Source organism: Copadichromis virginalis, linkage group LG19, assembly GCF_057382275.1.
Source record: "Copadichromis virginalis isolate Kocher_CV1m ecotype Utaka linkage group LG19, C_Virginalis_male_GT1.1, whole genome shotgun sequence".
NCBI lineage: Eukaryota > Metazoa > Chordata > Actinopteri > Cichliformes > Cichlidae > Copadichromis > Copadichromis virginalis.
In genome coordinates this window covers 32,484,171-32,503,535 of record NC_140636.1, presented here as the reverse complement: position 1 = coordinate 32,503,535, position 19,365 = coordinate 32,484,171, and the positions used below count along the sequence as shown (strand labels likewise).

At 40.8% G+C, this 19,365-nt stretch overlaps 1 protein-coding gene across 7 annotated transcripts in view; it reads right to left on the bottom strand.

Moving 5' to 3' along the window:
* Window positions 1-440: 440 nt before the first annotated feature.
* The window catches only part of eml1 (EMAP like 1), a 40,006-nt gene continuing 21,081 nt past the window's right edge, over window positions 441-19,365 (bottom strand). For 2 of the 7 annotated variants that reach the window (XM_085442348.1, XM_085442352.1), the window contains 21 exons: window positions 18,479-18,526; window positions 16,814-16,942; window positions 16,580-16,608; window positions 14,187-14,213; window positions 11,117-11,246; window positions 9,855-10,004; window positions 9,208-9,277; window positions 8,548-8,658; window positions 7,986-8,081; window positions 7,719-7,853; window positions 7,471-7,570; window positions 6,887-7,038; window positions 6,275-6,400; window positions 5,887-6,018; window positions 5,201-5,268; window positions 4,987-5,075; window positions 3,506-3,603; window positions 3,115-3,202; window positions 2,691-2,786; window positions 2,466-2,596; window positions 441-2,385 (listed from right to left, as the gene is read on the bottom strand). In XM_085442348.1, the coding sequence (XP_085298474.1) occupies window positions 2,260-2,385; window positions 2,466-2,596; window positions 2,691-2,786; window positions 3,115-3,202; window positions 3,506-3,603; window positions 4,987-5,075; window positions 5,201-5,268; window positions 5,887-6,018; window positions 6,275-6,400; window positions 6,887-7,038; window positions 7,471-7,570; window positions 7,719-7,853; window positions 7,986-8,081; window positions 8,548-8,658; window positions 9,208-9,277; window positions 9,855-10,004; window positions 11,117-11,246; window positions 14,187-14,213; window positions 16,580-16,608; window positions 16,814-16,942; window positions 18,479-18,526 (2,131 nt within the window). In that variant the 3' untranslated portion in view covers window positions 441-2,259. The remainder of the gene's footprint in view (window positions 2,386-2,465; window positions 2,597-2,690; window positions 2,787-3,114; window positions 3,203-3,505; window positions 3,604-4,986; window positions 5,076-5,200; window positions 5,269-5,886; window positions 6,019-6,274; window positions 6,401-6,886; window positions 7,039-7,470; window positions 7,571-7,718; window positions 7,854-7,985; window positions 8,082-8,547; window positions 8,659-9,207; window positions 9,278-9,854; window positions 10,005-11,116; window positions 11,247-14,186; window positions 14,214-16,579; window positions 16,609-16,813; window positions 16,943-18,478; window positions 18,527-19,365) is intronic. The other 5 variants (XM_085442351.1, XM_085442353.1, XM_085442349.1 and 2 more) reach the window with 4 other exon arrangements.

The window sequence follows — 19,365 nt, the reverse complement described above, 5'->3', positions numbered from 1 at the left end:
ATTATGCATTATGATATCATGAGGTTGCTCAGCAACCACCTACCAATGGGCTACAATGAATGATTTTTTCCATTTCTATACTTAGAAGACCTTAAAAGGGATTGTCTCATTTTCTTTTCGTGACCTATAGCAAAACACAACAAAGAATACTGGAGCTTGTACATGTACCAGTTACATTTATATTAGCATTGAATTTATTATCCAATTATTAATTATTAATTTATGTATTAATTATTTTATGTTGCATTTAATTCCACACATACATACATATATATATATATATATATATATATATATATATAACTGATTTCAATTTCCACTCTATAGTCCCTGTGAGTGGATTTCCTTTGTTAGAATTTTCAATAAAACAAAAGCCAACATGTCAAAGAAAGAATTAAACAACAAAACGACAACAGTGAAAAATATAAGACAAAACATCATTTGTATTTCATCATTTACTTCCAGAGAGATTTTAATGTTCAATGGTATTTTGCAGCCCCAAGTGTTAAAGTGGTAAGACAAATAAATGTTACATTCACTCTGTAGAGTGGCAGCTTTAAATCACTGTTGTTAAAAGATCTGAAATTTTCCTGATAAAAGGACATAAACCGATAAAACAATCAGCCAGCCTTCAGGATTTTTAAACCACCTCAGTGTGCCTCATAACAGCAGCAGCTATGTTCACACTAAAATCAGCTAAACCCCAACCAATTATCACGTAAAAAAAAGTCCCATTTACTCATGCACGTGTGCTCATTTGGCTTTTCTGTTAACCATAAGGAGTGTGACATGCTACACATCGTACCACTGACCGGATGGCAGACAGCTTTAAAGCCTGAGAGCAGACATTGGTTTATGAAAAGCTCCAGTAAGTGCTAAATGTTAATTAGCTTAATAGACCTGCTGTATTTTTTTTTTTAAAATCAGGCAGAAGCAGTGCATTATAGAAAAAAAACCCAAAAAACATCTCAACAGTTCTGTTAAATACCTTGCCAGTGACTGATGGCGCACAGCTGAGAAGCACATCAGACAGTTACAGTGTAATGGTCTCATTCTTCCCCTTCATAAACTGATGTAGGTACAATAAAAAGTGGAAAGACACAGATTTGAAAGGGCTTCACATCACTGAAAACCTCAGCATACGCTTCATTTTGATTCTCCTTGCACTCCAGGCAAAAGTCAGAGAAACCTAGCAAACCAAAATAGTGTATATTTCACCCACAGCGTCCTCAGATCAGTTTCAAGCTTTTTAGTACATCTACCGATCTAAACAGAGATTTATTGCAGGAAAAAGGGTCAAAGGAAATCAAGCTGGCAGTGAAGGATTTTACGCACAATCAATAAATAATAGGAAAGGGGTCCTGTGTAAAGAGATGGAAGCACAAACAATTTGAATATGTTCAAATAAATTTCTTATTAGATCCTTCTGGTTTTAAATAGTGGGTAACAACCTCCTCACTCACAGTATCCTCCTCAGTCCCACAAAACCAACAAAGCAATAATGGCTGAACAAAAGTTGGATCTAATATTAACCGTTAATGAGACGTTTGGATATTTTAGTGAGATGTTTTTTCAGAGACTCTTTCTGATGTGACAGTGTTAACAAAACGGGGAAGGGCCTTGCTTCACTAGTGCTTTCCTGAGTTGTTAAATACAAAATAAAAGTTTGACAATTAGAAAAAAATCACACTGTATTTCTTTCTGTGCACAGTTTTTGTTGCAGTGTTCTCGGATCTCCAGTTCAGTCTGGAGGGGCTCTGAAAGGCAGCAAAACAAACCTCTTCAGTCCATTATCTGGTGGCAGGAGTGTGTACTACACAAGGACAGTGAAGCCAAACTGTAAAAACGCACCCATCGGGTCAGACAGGGCCTTTGGTTTTCGCATTGATCCGTTTGATTTGTTTTGTTTAATGTCGCTGGGTGCAAGGCTACAGTACGCGAGGGGGAGATTTCTTTTTACATGTAGTGCGGAGACAGAGAAAGGGGGAAATAAGAGGATTTTTGTCTTTCAAGCAGGCGCATGTCAGACCCCCGACAGTTTGTCGCAGTTAGGATCTGTGTGTGGATCGGGGAAAGGAAACCTCAGGTCAAAAAGTTTCTCTTCAATCAAAACCACTTCAGTTAATTCAGATCCACATCTGTGTTAGCGTATGAGTTCGTTTCAGTTTGGTTTGGTTCAGTTTAGTGCAGTTTGGTTCACTTTGCTTCAGCCGCAGCAGCAGCAGCGAGAAGCTGGACAGTATCCATTTCTGTGCTCGCTCAGACTATCCTCCACTGCATCACGCTCATGTCCTTCCCACCTGTCGACACCAGGTAGCTGTCATCATACAGGAAGGTTACATTGGTCACGTGACTGCTGTGGCCACCGTAAACATGGCTGGGAGCCTGGAAAGAAACAAAAACAACACTGTTTTTCGATACTGAGCCGAATATCCTGCTTAACATCACCGTGAGCAGCATCTCACCCTGAACTGTGAGCAGGGGTATGAGAAGAGGTGGACCTTCCCAAAGTCGTCTCCGGTAACCAGGAGGCTCTTATCGTTGGATCTGCACACGGCGTTGATGTCGGTGCCGTCTGAGCCGTCGGGCCACAGGCCTGGGGAAGCAGAGGGCGCCGGAAATGTCTACTGAATGCACAATTAAACACCAACATACACGTAAAGAGGGAGATCAAAGGATCCGCCACTTACCAAAGACCTGGAAGCCCAGAGTGCAGGTGTGGGTGGCCCACTCAATATCTCTGGTTGTCTCCACGCTGACCACCTGTTTACACACTGATGGGATCCCTGAGGAAACAAATACAAAGCAAATACAAAACAGGTCTTAGCGTGGCTTAGAATGGGTGCTGTTGGGCATGCCAACTCCAAATTACTGTGACTGAAAACTTTACACTCAACATCTTACGAAACTAACTACCGTAAGATTGCTCAAATGCACAACCAAGTTTGTGCTCTCCTGCTACCTCAGAGCAGGTTGTGAACACAGTTTTGCACAGTGACTAGTTTCATGAATGCATGAAAGGGGAAAAATCATTTTAGGCCAACTTTACTAGCTTTCGTGGCATTTTTAAGGATTATATCAATCCTAAAGGAAACCTGAGGATAAGTGACTTACAGTACAGTATCTCATAGTCGCCGGAATTTGATACCAGGTACTGAGAGTCCACAGACCAGTCCAGATGAGTGATGAAACTGGAGTGACCCTGGGAGAAGTTAGAAAAGTTTAAAAATGCATCTCAGACACACACAGCAACACACACTTCACAGTATTTTCAGAGTGGAGTCAGTATGGGTATCCAAGAACTATAAATAATCCTAGAAATGTTGATGCATAGTCTCAGCAGGGTATGACTCTGGGGGTTGTTATTTATGACTTTGCCGGTTCTCTGTAAACACACATCCAGAAAGCACTGAAATGCAGAACTGAGGAGGGAGCTAAAGATAAAGGTGAAGCAGAAAGGAACTTGAAATAAAGGATGAGGGGGATTATAAATACAGGTGCTCACCGAGCACTTCCCCACTCGACTGTACTTCCTCCCATTTTCTGCCACAGCGTAGATATAGATGTAGTTGTCGTGGGATCCGATGGCCAGGAAGTTACCATCTATATAAGATGAAGAAAAGAGGAACATTAGAGGTCATAAAATGAAATATAAATTAAAAAAACAGGTTTGCAGATGGCAAATAATTAACTAGACTGTTGTAGATGGATATCCACTGTGAGGAGGCAGGCGATACATCTGATGCTGCAGGTATAGCAGATGTTCATTACCTAATATAGGAAAATATGGATCAAAGCATTCTCACACTCTTGGCAGAATATCAGATATTTGCAAAATTCATTTAAAACAAAATAATCTAATGTAATTGTTGAATGTATATATTAGTGCTGGTAGCGTTAATCTCGTTAAAATGACGTTTAACTGCATTAATGCAGCAAATCTCCGTTAGCGAGTTAACGCCGATCACCCCGTGCGGGGCTGCACGGCGTCAACGTGTTACCGCAGTTAGCTGGTTGTATTAACCTTTTGGTTTTTATAACAATATTACTTGGTAATTCATATACACTCACTGATCACTTCATTAGGTACACCTGTTCCACTTCTTGTTAACAAGAAGGCTATAATTAGCCAATCACATGGCAGCATCTCAGTCATTTAGGCATGTAGACATGGTCAAGACTGCTGAAGTTCAATCTGAGCACCAGACTGGAGAAGAAGGGTGATTTATGTGACTGTTGGTGCCAGGCAGGAGTGTTTCGAAACTGCTGACGTGGGATTTTCCCACACAACCATCTCCAGGGTTTACAGAGAATGGTTGGAAAAGGAGAAAATATTCAGTGAGCAGCAGTTCTCTGGGCGAAAGTGCATTTTTGATGCCAAAGGTCAGAGAAGAATGGCCAGACTGCTTTAAGCTTAAGCGGATTTCACATAAACAATATAACAGCAGGGATCCACCCTGCCCTGTATTTTTGGTTCAGGCTGATTCTGGTGTAATAGTACTGGGGATATTTTCTCGGCATCCTTTAGTACCAAGTGATCATTGTTTAAACTCCACAAATGACCATGTCCATCCCTTTATGACCACAGTGAACCCATCGTCTGATAGCTGCAAGACAATGTGCCATGTCACAACACTCAAACTGGCTTTGAGTTCACCGTATTCAAATGGCCTCCACAGTCACCAGCTCTCAATGAAGTAGAGCACCTTTGGGACAGGATGGAACGTGATATTTGCTATCATGTCAGTATGTTTCCAGCTCATTGTTGAATCGATGCCGCAAACAATTAAGCCTGTTCTGGAGGCAAAATGGGGTCGAAGAGAGGTGTACCTAATAAAGTGGCTCATGAGTATATGACTTCTTTTGTTTTGATTTTGGCAGTTTTAGCTCTCTTCAATCAACATAAACTACAACACATGCAAGTCTTCTGTGTAGTCTTCTTAATTTTCCTAACATTAATACACAAACATGAGATTAACACCATACCTGGCCCATAGCGCATAACCGACAGCTGCTCATTCCCATCTGTGTGCATTGTGACTAAATCCTTAGAGTCTGTGTCCAGTACCAGCCACCTGCAGGATTGATGACAGAACCAATCAAAATCTTACAAATACTTTTTTTTTAGCTGTAAAGTAAAGGCTGTATCTCTTAACCAAGCGCATTGGCACTAAATGCTTTTTGGTGATGGTGTCTATACCTGCCCGTCTGGGTTCCTACAGCAACCACAGCTCCAGAAGGATGGAAACCTGCTGACTGTGCAGCATCCTGTGAGAAGAAGAAAGAATATGACATTTAAAGTCCACCCCTTCACTCATTAATGGGTTTTGATTATTGTTACCTCACTATGCAGATTCACTTGTGTGCAGCTTTTACGTTTATCTCCTGGTTTCACTGCTTGCCTTAAATTTAAGATGCGTTTGGTACATATGAGCATGATTTTGTGAGCTCTACTTTTGTAGTCTACAGTGCGCAGACATTGAAAATGATGATCTCAGTCATGTAGAAGATGTATACCATCATGCTAATCAAAATCGGAATCAGTTAAGCACTTCACATCTCACTCGTATGACTGGGATCACACATATAAATTGATTTCTTTAGCAAGAGAGAAGAAATAGATGCAATAGAAAAAGAAGATTTATTTTTTACTGAATTGTGTTATGAAATGTATTTGGAGGGAATCTTTAATGTGATCAATAATTCAAATAATCCAAATTTATATAAAGTATAAATAATGTTATGCTGATAGCTTTGCTGTAAATTTGTACATGCACTTTTGCTACTTGATGTCCTGTTTATTCTAATAGACATAAAAATGATCTTCATATGTTTGCTGTGTAATTCCAGTGACTGACCCCAGGGGCCAGTGTTGCCTAAACTTACTTCCAGGCTCTTGGACCAGATCAGCTGATGGGAGCTTGAGTCCCACAGACAGACCTGCCTGTCATACCCACAGGTCAGGAACTGAGGTTTCCAGGGATGGATGGCTAAACCCCACAACTCATCAGTGTGACCCTGCAGAAAAGAAGAGAAAGAAAGAGAAAGAAACAAAGCTGATAAAACTAATCAGCAAACTACTGTTTTGGGGTTGTGCAAAGCATTTGAACACATCCTGTTGTAACTTAATCAAACACATTCATTTATTCATTAAAATTTGATTTTCATCTGCATGAACTTGAGATGAGCTAGTAGTAGGTTCTAAGGAAAGGAAGAAGAAGGAACCCTCCTATTGGACAGCCAATGTAGAGATAAACCTGACTGCTGCATGTACCTGTGTAATGGGCATGAACTCTCCATCCAAACTGCCTTTCAAAACAAAGTTCTTTGTGGTCCCGATGAGCACACTCTCCCCTCTGCCCTCTGCTATAGTTCGGATGGGACCAAACAACTCAGGCACCTGTAGAGAAAAAGCAGCGATCATGCACAGCACCGCTTCACCTGGAACCTAACAGCTGCCTCAGGCAAGACAAGCTAATTTATAATAATAATACAGTTAATGTGAACCCCGAGTGTCATTGCTATAAATGCCTGTGAATCTCTTTGAAAGCACAAATCCATCTTATCCTCTGTAATATTTATAATAAGATGCAGTATTCAGAATGCATAGTCAGCCGCCTCAGGCATGCATGCAAATTCTGGCTAATATTCCAGACTGAGACCTACTTGGAGGAAGGTGCTTGATATTCAGCTTAACATTTTATTAATACATCTTAACAGTGTGTGCTTCTGGTGCATCATTAAGAGCTATAGAGCTGAGCAACAAAGCATTAAAAACCCAAGGATTCTGTCAAATGCTTAACAGCATGACTAGTGTACCCCATCTGTAAAATTATGTGTAATTTATAAACTTTGCATTTGCCTCAGAGCGTTTATGCTTTCTCACCTCCACCGTTTGTGTCTGCTGGTAGCTGCTGTCCCAGGAAATGAGCCTGCGGTCTTTCCCCCCAGACACCAGAGTGCCGTTCCTCAGCATGCACAGAGCAAAGATGCTGCCTTCGTGAGCTCCTTGGATGACGTGGCTGATGCGATTAGTGCCTGCACAATGAAGATGGGACAGAGAAGGGCGTAAAGGTCGACTGTACGCAGAGGGAAGATAAACTGACAGAGACAGATGGTGTGATAAGGGTATAAAACTGTAAGACTGCACATCTCCTGCACCTTTTTTTCCTTTTATATAAAACAGTTCAGATTGAGACACATCTTTGACTCCTAGTCTCCTGATTCCACCACCACAGTGACGCATCTTCGAGCTTATAACCACAAAATCCTGCGCAGACAGAATCATTATTGTTTTTTTTCGTTGTGCTTCTGACGCACACTTCTTCTGTGAAAGCACACAGCTTTTTCTATTTTTGACCACACCCCTATTTTCAGCCGTGGTACGCTCTCTTTCTCTGCAGACTCACTCACTGTGTACACCCTACAGACATGATCCTTTTCACAGGCGAGCGTGAAACAGTCGAGTACCTTTTCCCCACACCAGGATGTTCCCACTCGAGTCTCCGGTTATAGCGTCTCCATTTTCCGCGAAGGTCACGCACAACACAAACTTGGGCTTCTCTTGTTTCTGCAGTAAACACAAGAACATACATGAACTGAATTTTGCTCAGCTACCCCCAAATTTCTATATATAGCAACGCAACAACTCATGACGTTACATACTGTCATGACTCTCGATGTGAATATGCTTCCTAACATGTGAGGAACAGTCCTACCTCAAACAGTCCCTGCTTCTTGACCAGCATGCCTTTCTCCAGGTTCCAGAAATATAGATGGGACTTGCCACACGTCACCACGATGTTGCTGTCTGTGGGGTGAAAGTCCGCAGCAAACACCGACTCGTTGGAGCACTGAGCCAAAACACGTGGAAAAAAAAAGAAAAGAAAGAATGAAGCTCAGGAGAAACATTAAACACTGAGCCTACTGAGGCAATCACACCCAAACACAAACACAAAGAAATCACACAATACATGTGCAGATACCTTAACTTCAGCCAGTCTGTCCTCTTTCTGCCAGTCCCACACAGAGAGGACGTGGTCGTTGGAGTCGTCGACGACACAAAGTGTGTTTCCTCCGTTCTGACATTAAAAATGTTTATTCATTTTTTGAATAAAAAATGAATAAAGTAATAAATGGACTCAATAAATAAATGATCAATTCATTAAATGTAATAAAAACATATTAAAAATTAATGTAGCCAATGAATAATTTAAGACTAATTTACTGACAGTATTAATTTTTACTAGATTATCTGAGTGCTTGAACTATATATTGTGAGCTTGGCACTGATAAACCAACAGAGGTGAAGTTAACCTCCGACCTGCTGTGAATGACAGCGCCTGTCCTTGCAGTAGAAATGAAGAATTAATTAAATATAGAACAAACTAAATGGGAAACCAAGGTTAATAAAAAACAAAAGAAATTTAAACAAAATATGAACTTATGTCACAATTTATACATCAGTTCATGCAGTTTGTGACACTGTAATTAATTTATGAAGTCACTAATTTATTTATTTAAGTGTGTCAGAGGGGGTTTCCTCACCGACTTGGAGAAAGCCAAGCAGACGAGCGCTCTGTCAAAGAAGCCGGTGCCCAGAACATGGAGGGTGTTGAGGCTGACGGAGTCCCACACACGAACGTGAGGAGCCAGCTGCTGCCAGACAGGGAGTGCACACAACCATCGGCACAACACATCAGTTTGATGTGACGTACGGCTTGAAGAAGCAAATTCACTGAGAAAAATGCACTCGCTGGCCACTTTATTAGATACAGCTCAGCTGCTTATTAATGCAAATATCTAATCAGCCAGGGTTACGCTAGTTTCTTGAACACGGCGATGAGTTCACTGCTCACAAATGCTCTCCACAGCCACCAGATCTCCACCACAACCCAAAGGCTGTTTAGGTTGCATCATGGCTGTGCTCCAACATTTCTGCAGCATCTGTGTGATGTTATCATGTCAACATGAACCAACATCTTTGAGAAATGTTTCCATAGACAATTAAAGCAGTTTGGAAGGGAAAAAGGGGTCCAACTCTGTAAGAGTAAGGTGTACCTAAAAAAGTGACCGCTGGATGCAGGAACTCTCTGCCAGAATTAGGTAAATCTGTTCCTTCAAGAAAATAGAATTTACACCCAAACACAATAAATCAAAAATGATAACAGATAACTTGATAAAACATAAGGAGCAGATCTCACTTACTTTTCCGTCTGAGGAGGTGCCCGCCACCTGCCCAGTTGCTATGGTGATTTTATCAGGGTGGACAGCCAGGCTGGTGGAGAGAAAGATGTGAAAACAGGCTTTTTGACATCAAAGGACCGTTTGAATAAAGATGAGCCATGTGCTCCCAGGACATGAAAGGCCGCTTTTGGTGAGTGAGATTTTTAAAGATATGAATATGATATTCGCTGTAGCTACCACACGCTGTCTGCGTCAAACTGTGGAGGGAAGTTAAACATATTAAGATGAATTCCTTTGGGGGCTTTGGCGGTGCAGCACCACTCGCAGGAAGTTCAAACACTTTGTCTTAAAAGGAGCGAGAATCTCTCTGATTCATCCTCTGATCTGTAATCCAAACTGGTGATTAATAAGATGAACTTTTATTAACCTCAGCGTGTGATAACATAATCATGGCAGTGACTGCTCAAGGTTACTCTCACTGCACTCCGAGCTTTCCTACAAATATACTTTCAGCCTTGTGCCTGAATGCAACACTTGAGTGCACCTGTTACTTCGCCTGCTGTAGTTACATGAGTCAGTTGTGTATTTGTCAGGAATAGGAGATACAAAAGGAGCAAAGAGATGAGAGTGAGATTAAAGACTCGATCTGGGCTGCTGACGTCTCTTACCATTTGATGTCGTCTGTGTGTCCAGTGTAGTGTCTCTGCAACCGCTCGTCCACGTTAAACAGGACGACCACGGAGGCGATGAAATACACCGTTTCTCCAGTGGGGAGCAAGTAAAGGTTGGAGCGACAGTCTCGACCACGGTAGCCATAGCTGAACAAGAAAGCGGTCAAGGAATGAAAGAAAGGAAAACCCTAAATGGGTCTATAACACATGTTTTGCTCTGTTTTCTTTAATCACAAACAGCTATGTGCTTTCATTTGTGTAGCATTCATAAATTTAAACTGTGTGGATTAAAACTGAGATCAGGAGAAGCAAAAATAATAGACTATAAAATTAGCTTTGCATGATTCATAGTGAAAAGGAATCCTTTGTCTTCATTCTTTTCATTTCATCCACTGAGTGAGCTAATCTCGCCTTTCTTCTGATTGGCTGCCACTTGCAAACAGAACACTTGAACAGTGGGTGGGAGGGGCTTCTAAGGCTGAGATGACTGCATTAAAGATTTCAGTCTCTTTGACATCATGTAGATCCAAGGAAAACGGTCTGAAACCAAGCGTTTAGAGCTTTTTAAAGCATTACATGCTGCTCTATTCATATTATTGTTGAATTACACTTTCGGCATGTTTAATGTGGACATTCTTCACTGCAAAAGAAAACAACCAAAAGCTATATAGGTCCATTTTAAAAATGGGTAATTCATCATATCCAAAATGCACGGCCCACGTTTGTATTTCTGTCGGTGTGTTTGTTGTTTGTGCTTTCCTTATCAGATTTGATCATTTTCTGTTTTGCCTCTGGGTTTGTGACAGGCTTAACAACCAGCTATATTCACTCCTTCATCAACGAACAAAAGAAGCAAAGAAATAAAACCGCAGTGACACAAAGTAAAAATAAAACAGCACAAGAGGAGCTGCTGACTGGCCGTGCTTTAGCCTGCCAGCTGTGCGCAGGTTATTACTGACTCCAGGCCGCAGAGCGATGAGCCCGGCTCCGACAGCGGCAGCACAATCCGGTGAAAATGAACATCTGAACAGATCTGCTCTGACAAGCAGGGAAAGCAAAAAGACAGGCTCGCGCCTTCCTCCTCTTAACTCCCACAACTACATCACAATGTGGATTTCCTCAGATGATTACTTTGAGAAACTTTCCAAATCAGAAAGTGGGATTATACTTGAACTTTTTCTGTTCAAAACATGTCAAAATGCTCTCACACAAGCTCCCTGCCTCCGGTATTTGGCAAATAGGTTGCAGTAAAAGGATACACCCAGTCCAGCTTGAGTTTGTTGCTAGGTAGCTCTGCTCTTGCCTCCAGGCAGTAGCTGTCCACTTGGTCTTTGGGCATGTACATGGTGACGGGGCGTCCTTTCAAATACATTTTCACATAACCCTCCTCTAGAAAAGGCAACAAGAATAATCGGTGAGATAATGTTTAGATGCACAAACACAGAACCCCTGAATCCTGGGTGGAATTAAATCACTTACAGTGTCATTTTTTTTACTATACGGCAAAACAGAAGCACACACAGCACTGCTACTTAATACATCCATTATGGTGTGAATGACAAGGGTGATAATACTGAGTGTAAGACAAGACGAGAGGATGAAGTGATGTGAGATGATCAAAAAATGACAGAGCTTGGGAAGACAAACAGCTTTTTAACGGACTTTTATTGGCCATTTCAAAACACATATATGACAAGAAGCAGCACAAAATAAAACTGCAAACACTTTGTTAAAAATCTTCACAACTCAGGAATATTCAGCTCACAGCAGAGATTGACCAACATGAAACGCAGACACAAGAAGCAGTGAAAAGAAAAACAAAAACAGATTGAGGCTTAGAAGAGGAAACACTGAGAAATCATTTTAAAACATGCAAAATAAACCATGCAGAAGGAAACCAAAATGAACAAAATAAACTTTAATGTTAACAGATAATCAGAAAGGTTGACTAATGGATCAAATTGATGGCTTTAAAGGTTTTTGTACTCATTTTGCTGCTTTTTCTCTGATTCTTTCCTTGTGTTGTTTTTAAAGGGAAAGATCAGGTTTAAAATCATGAATCTTCCTTTATTACTTTAGACATAAAACATGCTGTCCTCTCTAGATAAGCTTGCTTATGTTTGCTAATAACAAATCTGGAAGTACTGGCTGGGGGATTTAATAGGGCTGCGGTAGCTGGGTGTATTAAGGGGAGAGTAGGATGACAGGCTCCCGGTCTTCCTCAACTGGATGCTAAAATTCGGGGTCGTTCTGGCCACTGAAACCTTAGCAGAGTTGCCTTTTTTGGCCCTGCTGATTTCTGAGGTTTGTTGTGTGTTGGCGGCTGAACGGGTTGTTACCCCTGAAGCTGCAGGGACGCTGCCTTTCCCAGTCAACTTTGTAGAGCGGCTGAGGTAAATCTGTACTGTGACTATAACATAGATAAGGAGAAAGAGCAGGGGAGTTGTTGATGAAGCGGGGCAATAGAGGTTGTCAGGGCCGGACAGATGAAGAGAGCAAAATAGGGACAAAGCAGGATCAAGAAATGCAAGAAGTTAGACACATGAAGTTTTTTTTACATTAAGTACAAGAATTATGAAACTGGTAGGACACAGGGAAACTATGGAAATTATTCCCAATTTAAGCCAGCATATTGTTGAAGACTGGGATATATTTAGAAAAGTAGTAATTTAGTATCTGTTGAGCAATGCAAATTAAATTTGTCATTTTTAGTTGGTCTCATATAAGATCTCCCCCTCAGTCATTCGAAACCTTGTTTTGGAGCCTTTACATAAACTGTATATAAATGATGGCAGCAGTCATGGTTGTCAACTGGTTTGCATATTAATGCTTTGAGTTGACAATACTGGTTCTGGCCATCTGGGTTTCTCAGTCAGATTTGTGCCTTGGGTATCATTTCTGGTTTAAAAAACTAAGACAGCACAATTGCGGGTAGCCACGCCCTAAAAGCATTCCCTGCATTATCCTCTATTTTACTATAAATGGAGATCATAATTTACAGCCTTTGGAAGAGATTGCAAAATAAAGAAAATGGTGTTACAAAAAAAGACCATATATTTTATAACTGCTATATTTTATGGGGCTATAATCTCTTAATTACATTTAAAAAAAAAGCTTTATTGCTGAATTTCCGATTAATCAAATTGGACTGAAAGTCTAACTTCAGTGTTGTTTTTTTCAGGTTTTATTTTAATTAAAACATTAACATGAAAGGTTTAGGGGGTAAACAACACCTTTTTGGGGGTTAACTTCTCAAAAACACAAATACGTCCAGTCTGCGACAAGAGGCTACACACACACACACACACACACACACACACACACACACACACACACACACACACACACGACTTCATTTTAAGAAGTCACTAGCCTGAAACGTTGGAACCAGATGCTTTTAGCAACAAAATGTTCACAATCATCTCATTGTTTGTTTTAAAGATTACATTCCCCTGTAACAAGGCTGTGCAAACACCAATATATCTTTAAAGAAGTGGGCTTGGCTTTCACTTTGGTCAGTTTTGTTCAAACACTCATCTGAAGGGGACCACACACACACAAACACACACGTACACACACCCAAACACACACTCACACTCGTCAGGCTGTGTGAGAAAACTACAAGCTGAAAAAAAAAAATCAAACAGACTTCAATAGGAACTACCCAAAATCAGATACTCAGTGTGTTTGTAATGCAAATATTCACTTTGAGGGTGGGGAGGTAATAAGCAGTGGCAAATCTACATGCTCTGAACTGAAGCGAAGGATCTGAGAACAGAGGATTTAAAGAGTTTGCAGAAAAACTCAAAGCGACTGCGAGGCAGCAAGTGTCAGAAATCTTTGTGTGGTTACTATGGTGACAGAGACTAAATGCCTGTGAGCGAAAGTGAGGCTGTGAGCAAACAGGCACAACTGTGGTAAGGCGGCAGCTTCGCCCACAGCTGAATAATAAGTAAACTGCAAACACTGCAATCCCACTCTGATGCAGCACTCGGTGGAGGTTAGGTAGGAGGTGTGGGCGTTTTTATGTTAATTAATCCAGGGAAGGCTATGTTCACACAGTTTTTGTGAACCCACTCCCGCCCCTGTCTGGACAGCTTTCTGTGTACTGCGAAAGTTTTAGATACCTAAAAGTTGGAGGTGAACAAAACTATGAGTTGAAATTTCAGAGTTATACTCCATATTTTATCCAGAAGAGTAAAATAACTTTTGAGGCTTAGAGCAAAAGTGATATGTGTTCAGAGATCAGAACAAATTGTCTGCAGTGTCCAGAGAGCTGTGGATAACTGGGAGCGGATGTGTATTAGGGGACGGGGGTGAGTGGCCTACCTTTGCAGTGGGTCACACGTCGCATTCCTTGTAAAGGTCACAGAGAGACACACAAGCACCAGGTGAGGCGTGGCATCGCTTCCTCACTTCCTGGTCTGTCCTAATATGAGTGAACTTCCTGTTTACTGGTTTTAATGAACAGCAGCTTCTCTCCGTAATGTTCTTAATGAATCAGCCTCATTCCTAATGGCTACTTTCCTTAAATGGCCAAAAGAATCAATGCTCGTTTCCTGGTGCTCCACCCTCTGCTCCTACACTGTAAGTGAATAATTAAATTAAAGCCCCCACCTGACCCCCATCTACTAACCCTTTTAGTCCTTGTTAAGCTAAAAACAAAGAAAAATGTCTATTTTGTTAGATTAGTTTAATGTGAGGACAAAGACTATTTTTTACTGAATATCAAATGTACCATTTTACGTTCATGTCCTGCAGGCAAGCATGAGATAAAAGCTAAGACTGCAATTATTGCTCACATTGGTTTATTGTCACATAGTGATAGGTTATGCCTATCAAGCTGCCTATGATCAATTAGCCTAAATCATCAGAGCATGACATAAGTGAAATAAATTAGCGGGAATATTGACTGGCTCATTCGATCATTTTTTGTGTCATAAATTGCTGTTTTTCTTTTTTTTTAAACTATGGCCTTAAACTTCTGAATATTTAAGGCAGTTTGTGACATGTGGTGGATCAGTAAGCTGCACGCTGTTTTATCTTTTCATAACACAGACAGAAACCTGGTAAAGCTTTGTCTCGTTCTGTAGATCGAGCCGAGTAAATATGGAACCAGATGAAACGCAGCAGTGCAATTTAGGCAGAAATCAATAGCATGCTGGATATGGAAATTCTGATCAATACTCATCTAATTTTATATTCAGTCCCATTGTCTTGTTAGAATGTGCTTTCTGGATTTTGTTCAAAGGATACACCGTGTAAGACCTGGTTCACCTGTGAGGTGCATGATTCAAAAAGATTCAAAGCATCAGATTGAAGGATTTTCTTGAGAGGAATTTTTCAGCTGTTAGATGCTTGTATGTTTTTAACTTTTTAAAATTTACAGTAACTCAGAGAGGTCAAATGCACTACGATTTAAGAAAACACCAGCAAATAAAAAAAATGCTGCTAAAGTACACAAAACACAACAGAAATGCAGATAAGAAAAAAAATCCAAAAAAAGACCCACAATGGAAGTAAAGAAAACCGAAAACTTGTGTTCTTGGGGGAAGCATTACCATGACGGAACGGCTGCATAAGTGACAGAAACCAAAACATGGGAAGAATCGCCCTGAGACAAACTTAAAAGAAGCGGAAGACGCCTCAGTGTTGTGAGGAGGAAAAAGATACAAGGGGCTGACTGTTTTAGTCTCATAACTCATATAATTCTGTAGATGCTTGTTTGCTTTTAGCCGTTAACTGTTAGCATGTCACTTCCGCTGGTGTTCCGTCACATTATTGTCCCCCCAAAACACGTTCTGTTTTGTGAGTTTTGTTTAGTTTTTTTGTAAGGTTTTTCTATTTTATTTTGTGTACTTTTGCAGAATTTTTGCTGGTGTTTTCTTAAGTTACACATTTGACCTTTCAGGGCCACCGTACTTTTTCTCATTGCTGCACTAATATCACATATTACGTGAGTCATATTAACCTTGCACTCCTTCCGCTATTAAAAACGTTTATATCGTTTTATGGAAATCACCTGGCCGCTAATTTAATTAGCTAGAAAGTTACTATAGCAAATGCCAATGCAATTAGCTATAACAGTTTACCCAGGAGTGTACTTTATATCATTATTTGTGGCCTCAAAGACAAACCCTTAAAAAGTTTCCTGTAAAGTTCTGATTTACTTGGAAAAGCCCCTGAAGGCTTGCTATTGATATATTTATGCATTTGAATCTCTTCAACAAAAGCAGAGGAAGTTTATCAGCTCACTGGACAATATTAGGATCTGCTTTTTTAACTGAGTATAAATGACAAACTGTTTAGCAGTGCAACCAAAAGTTCAGTTTAACATAAGAAGCAGGAAGAACTTATTACAAAAAAAAAAAAAGACAAATGGCAATTTGAAGATGAGGATGTAGGATGCTTGTTACTTGTGAGGGAGGAAATAATGGAGAAAATGAACACTAAGACAAAGCATTGTGTGTTAGCCGTCAGTGGTCGTCTGGGTACAGAAAACAGTTCAAGGCATCTCTTGCACTGCTTCCTTTTAGGGATAAACAAAAAAGTGAATACATAATTCTGTATTTTAACAGGATTTCTAAAAAAAATGCATTGACCTCCGACTGACACAGAGAACCACTGAGCATCTTTTATGTAATGGCTCTCAATGAGTTGGACCATAGCTTGGAAACCCATAGTCATCAAGGCCAGACAGCCATAAAGGAGATGCTTCTTACCTGCATTGAACACTGGGTCCCTCTGTTTGCTGCAAAGTAAACGAGTAAACAGACAGCTGTCAATCAGCACCCCAACTTTGGGTAAACCATCGCTACTGTATGTTTTAATTTGAAAGAGCCTTATAAGAAAAACCTTGTAGTTTCTGGTTTGCAAAACACAAACATTGTTATACATCTTAGCTTCCATGTGGCGCCGAATGGAGAAAAACTGATTCACTGCCGGTTCTGCCTAACCTGTCACTCCTTTTGCCGCTGGAGTTGCTTCCGGTGGATCCGGCTCGGGTTCGGTTGCCCTTGGAGTCACCTGAATCTTTCCGATTGAGTGTCCCCATTTGTTCATTAGAATTGGCTCTCCTCACAGTGCTGTGATTAAAAGGATGGAAGACAAAGTCACAAGAAATAGGTCACAAAACTTACCGGATGCTGCTTTTTCTGAAAATGCCATCTGGTAAAGTTTTCATCCAGATGTATACATTTTCCCCCCCTTAATCAGCTCAGATTTGTCCCCGTCTGGCACCTAGAGACAACCGGCCACTCACAAATAGGGCAAAGCTGGCAGACGGCTAAATACTAAGTAATACAGATTAATTTAATTCTGGATTAATTCATTACATAAATAAACCCTGCTTGTTGCTGCTTTTGCTGCATTACTACACAACTTAAGTACTAGAATAGCTTTATCCCCGCTCTACCTCCTGGCTGTGGCTCAGGATGTAGAGCGGCTGTGCACTAATTGAAAGGTTGGTGGTTTGAGCCTCCAGCCTGGATGCTGAAGTATCCTTAGGTAAAATACTGAACCCTGAGATGCTCCTATCAGAGTGTGTGAATATTATGTAATATTAGTATTACTGATTACAAGTAAGCAGTATGAGCAAAGTTGTTTGAGGAGATTAAGAACACCTTTCAGGACTCGAAGCATCTTTCTTAGAAGATTATTAAAGCTCAAACTTTTTGGGGCCATGCACCCCTTTCAGGCAAGGACATCATCCAGGGACACCTTTATAATGGTAGCATGAATAGAGATGTTCATTTACTCACGCCATCTCCATTCACTAGGAGGTCAAACTGTGCAGCAGCAGTAGAGGTTTGTTACACCTTGAGAATGGTTATCGGTTGTTAACCTGCAGAGGGTCCTTGCAGCCCAGTGTGAAGAACCACTGATCATTGGGCCTGCTTAGCAAACACTGCTACCTCACTAACAGCAAAACAGGAAAGTTGAGGACATCAGGTCCAATAAAAGTTGGGAAGAAGAAAGAAACAACTTTTTACAAAACTGCACAGTGCTGTTTCCTCAGAGTTTTACTGTGTTTACTCCTCTGTGATTATAATAACCACAGCATTTGCACAGACCTCTGTAAATCTGCATATTGGTGGTGCCGGCAGCCTGCCCATTCACAACAATAAAAAGGCTCCATCAGCAATCCAATGACCAGCAGGCCGAGTCACCTAATCCACCCTATGGGAGGAAAGTCTATTCAAATTCTAAAACTGGCCGGTGGCTGTTATCCCTTCTGGGATAACTTCTGTGTGTGTTTGTTCATTAAAGAAGAGAACAGGATGGAAAGAAGAGTGAGAGAAAGAGAGACACCGTTGTTTGCCGCGTTATCCCATGAGGAATCACAGTAATTGGACCATAGGGCTTTGAAGGCTGTTCTGTGTACACCAGTGCTGATGGGATTGTGATCAGTCTGCAGTTTAAGTAATCCCACACAGGCACAGCAAATAACACACACACTGCACCAAAGACTTAAAAAACATATGATTAATCACACCGAATAAAAAAAAAATTCATATAATTTAGTGAGCAATTTTAAAAACTGGAGATCGAGTTAAGCATGTGTTAGATCAGTTAAGCGCTGTATAAATCTACAGCATACTGTAACGTGGTGATAGTCTCACCTGAGGGGCAGATAGAGAATTCTGGAGGAACGAGACAGGGAGGAGAAACTGGACAGAGTGGCAGGACATAACAACATAGGTGAATGAGACAAACAGAATGCATCACAGTGGGAAACGACATATAATCAGAGACAGACAATGAAGACAGGAAAAAGATGGGAAGGACCCAGCACAATACAGGAGACTACACGGAAGAGATATCTGATGAGAAATAACTCTATCTTGGAATACAACTAAAAACTAAAGACTTTAAGGGGTATAAGATTTGCTGCTATTGTGTTATCGGCGTTCACTCTATTTCCATCTTTAGCCTGACGTTGCCTCCACAGGGAAGATGGATTTGATTTTCCCTAACAAGTAGCAAGAGACCCATATGTCATATCTTAAGTTAACACTGATTCACAGCCATGCCAACATAACAAGTAAAAACAGTTGGGCTAATCATTAGTCTCCAGTGCCACTCATCATCCTTCAACTAAGAAAGTGCTGTTTCATGTCACGATGCCAAGCCTGGAACTAGACAACCCTAAAACTATGACTATTCAGGGTTGGATATATATATAATGAAATATACATTTAAAAAAAGATATTTTCAGTGTCAAAGCTTGAGCTCCTGAGTTTAATACTTCTAAAAGAGAGGCGGAGAAGCAGAGTTAACATTTGCGCGGACTCGAGCAGGCCCCTGCTGTGTGCCAAGCTTCATCTGATTTAGTTAATGTCATCAGAGAATGGGGAAAGGCGATTGTTATGCTGGCAGGCAAGATTGATAACCTGCACTCCATATTCACCTGTAAACGCACGGACGCACAAAGAACACAGAGCAGCAGATGATGAAAATGCTTCGTCTCCCTTTATCAGGGCTGTTAAATGTCAATGTGTGTGGATGA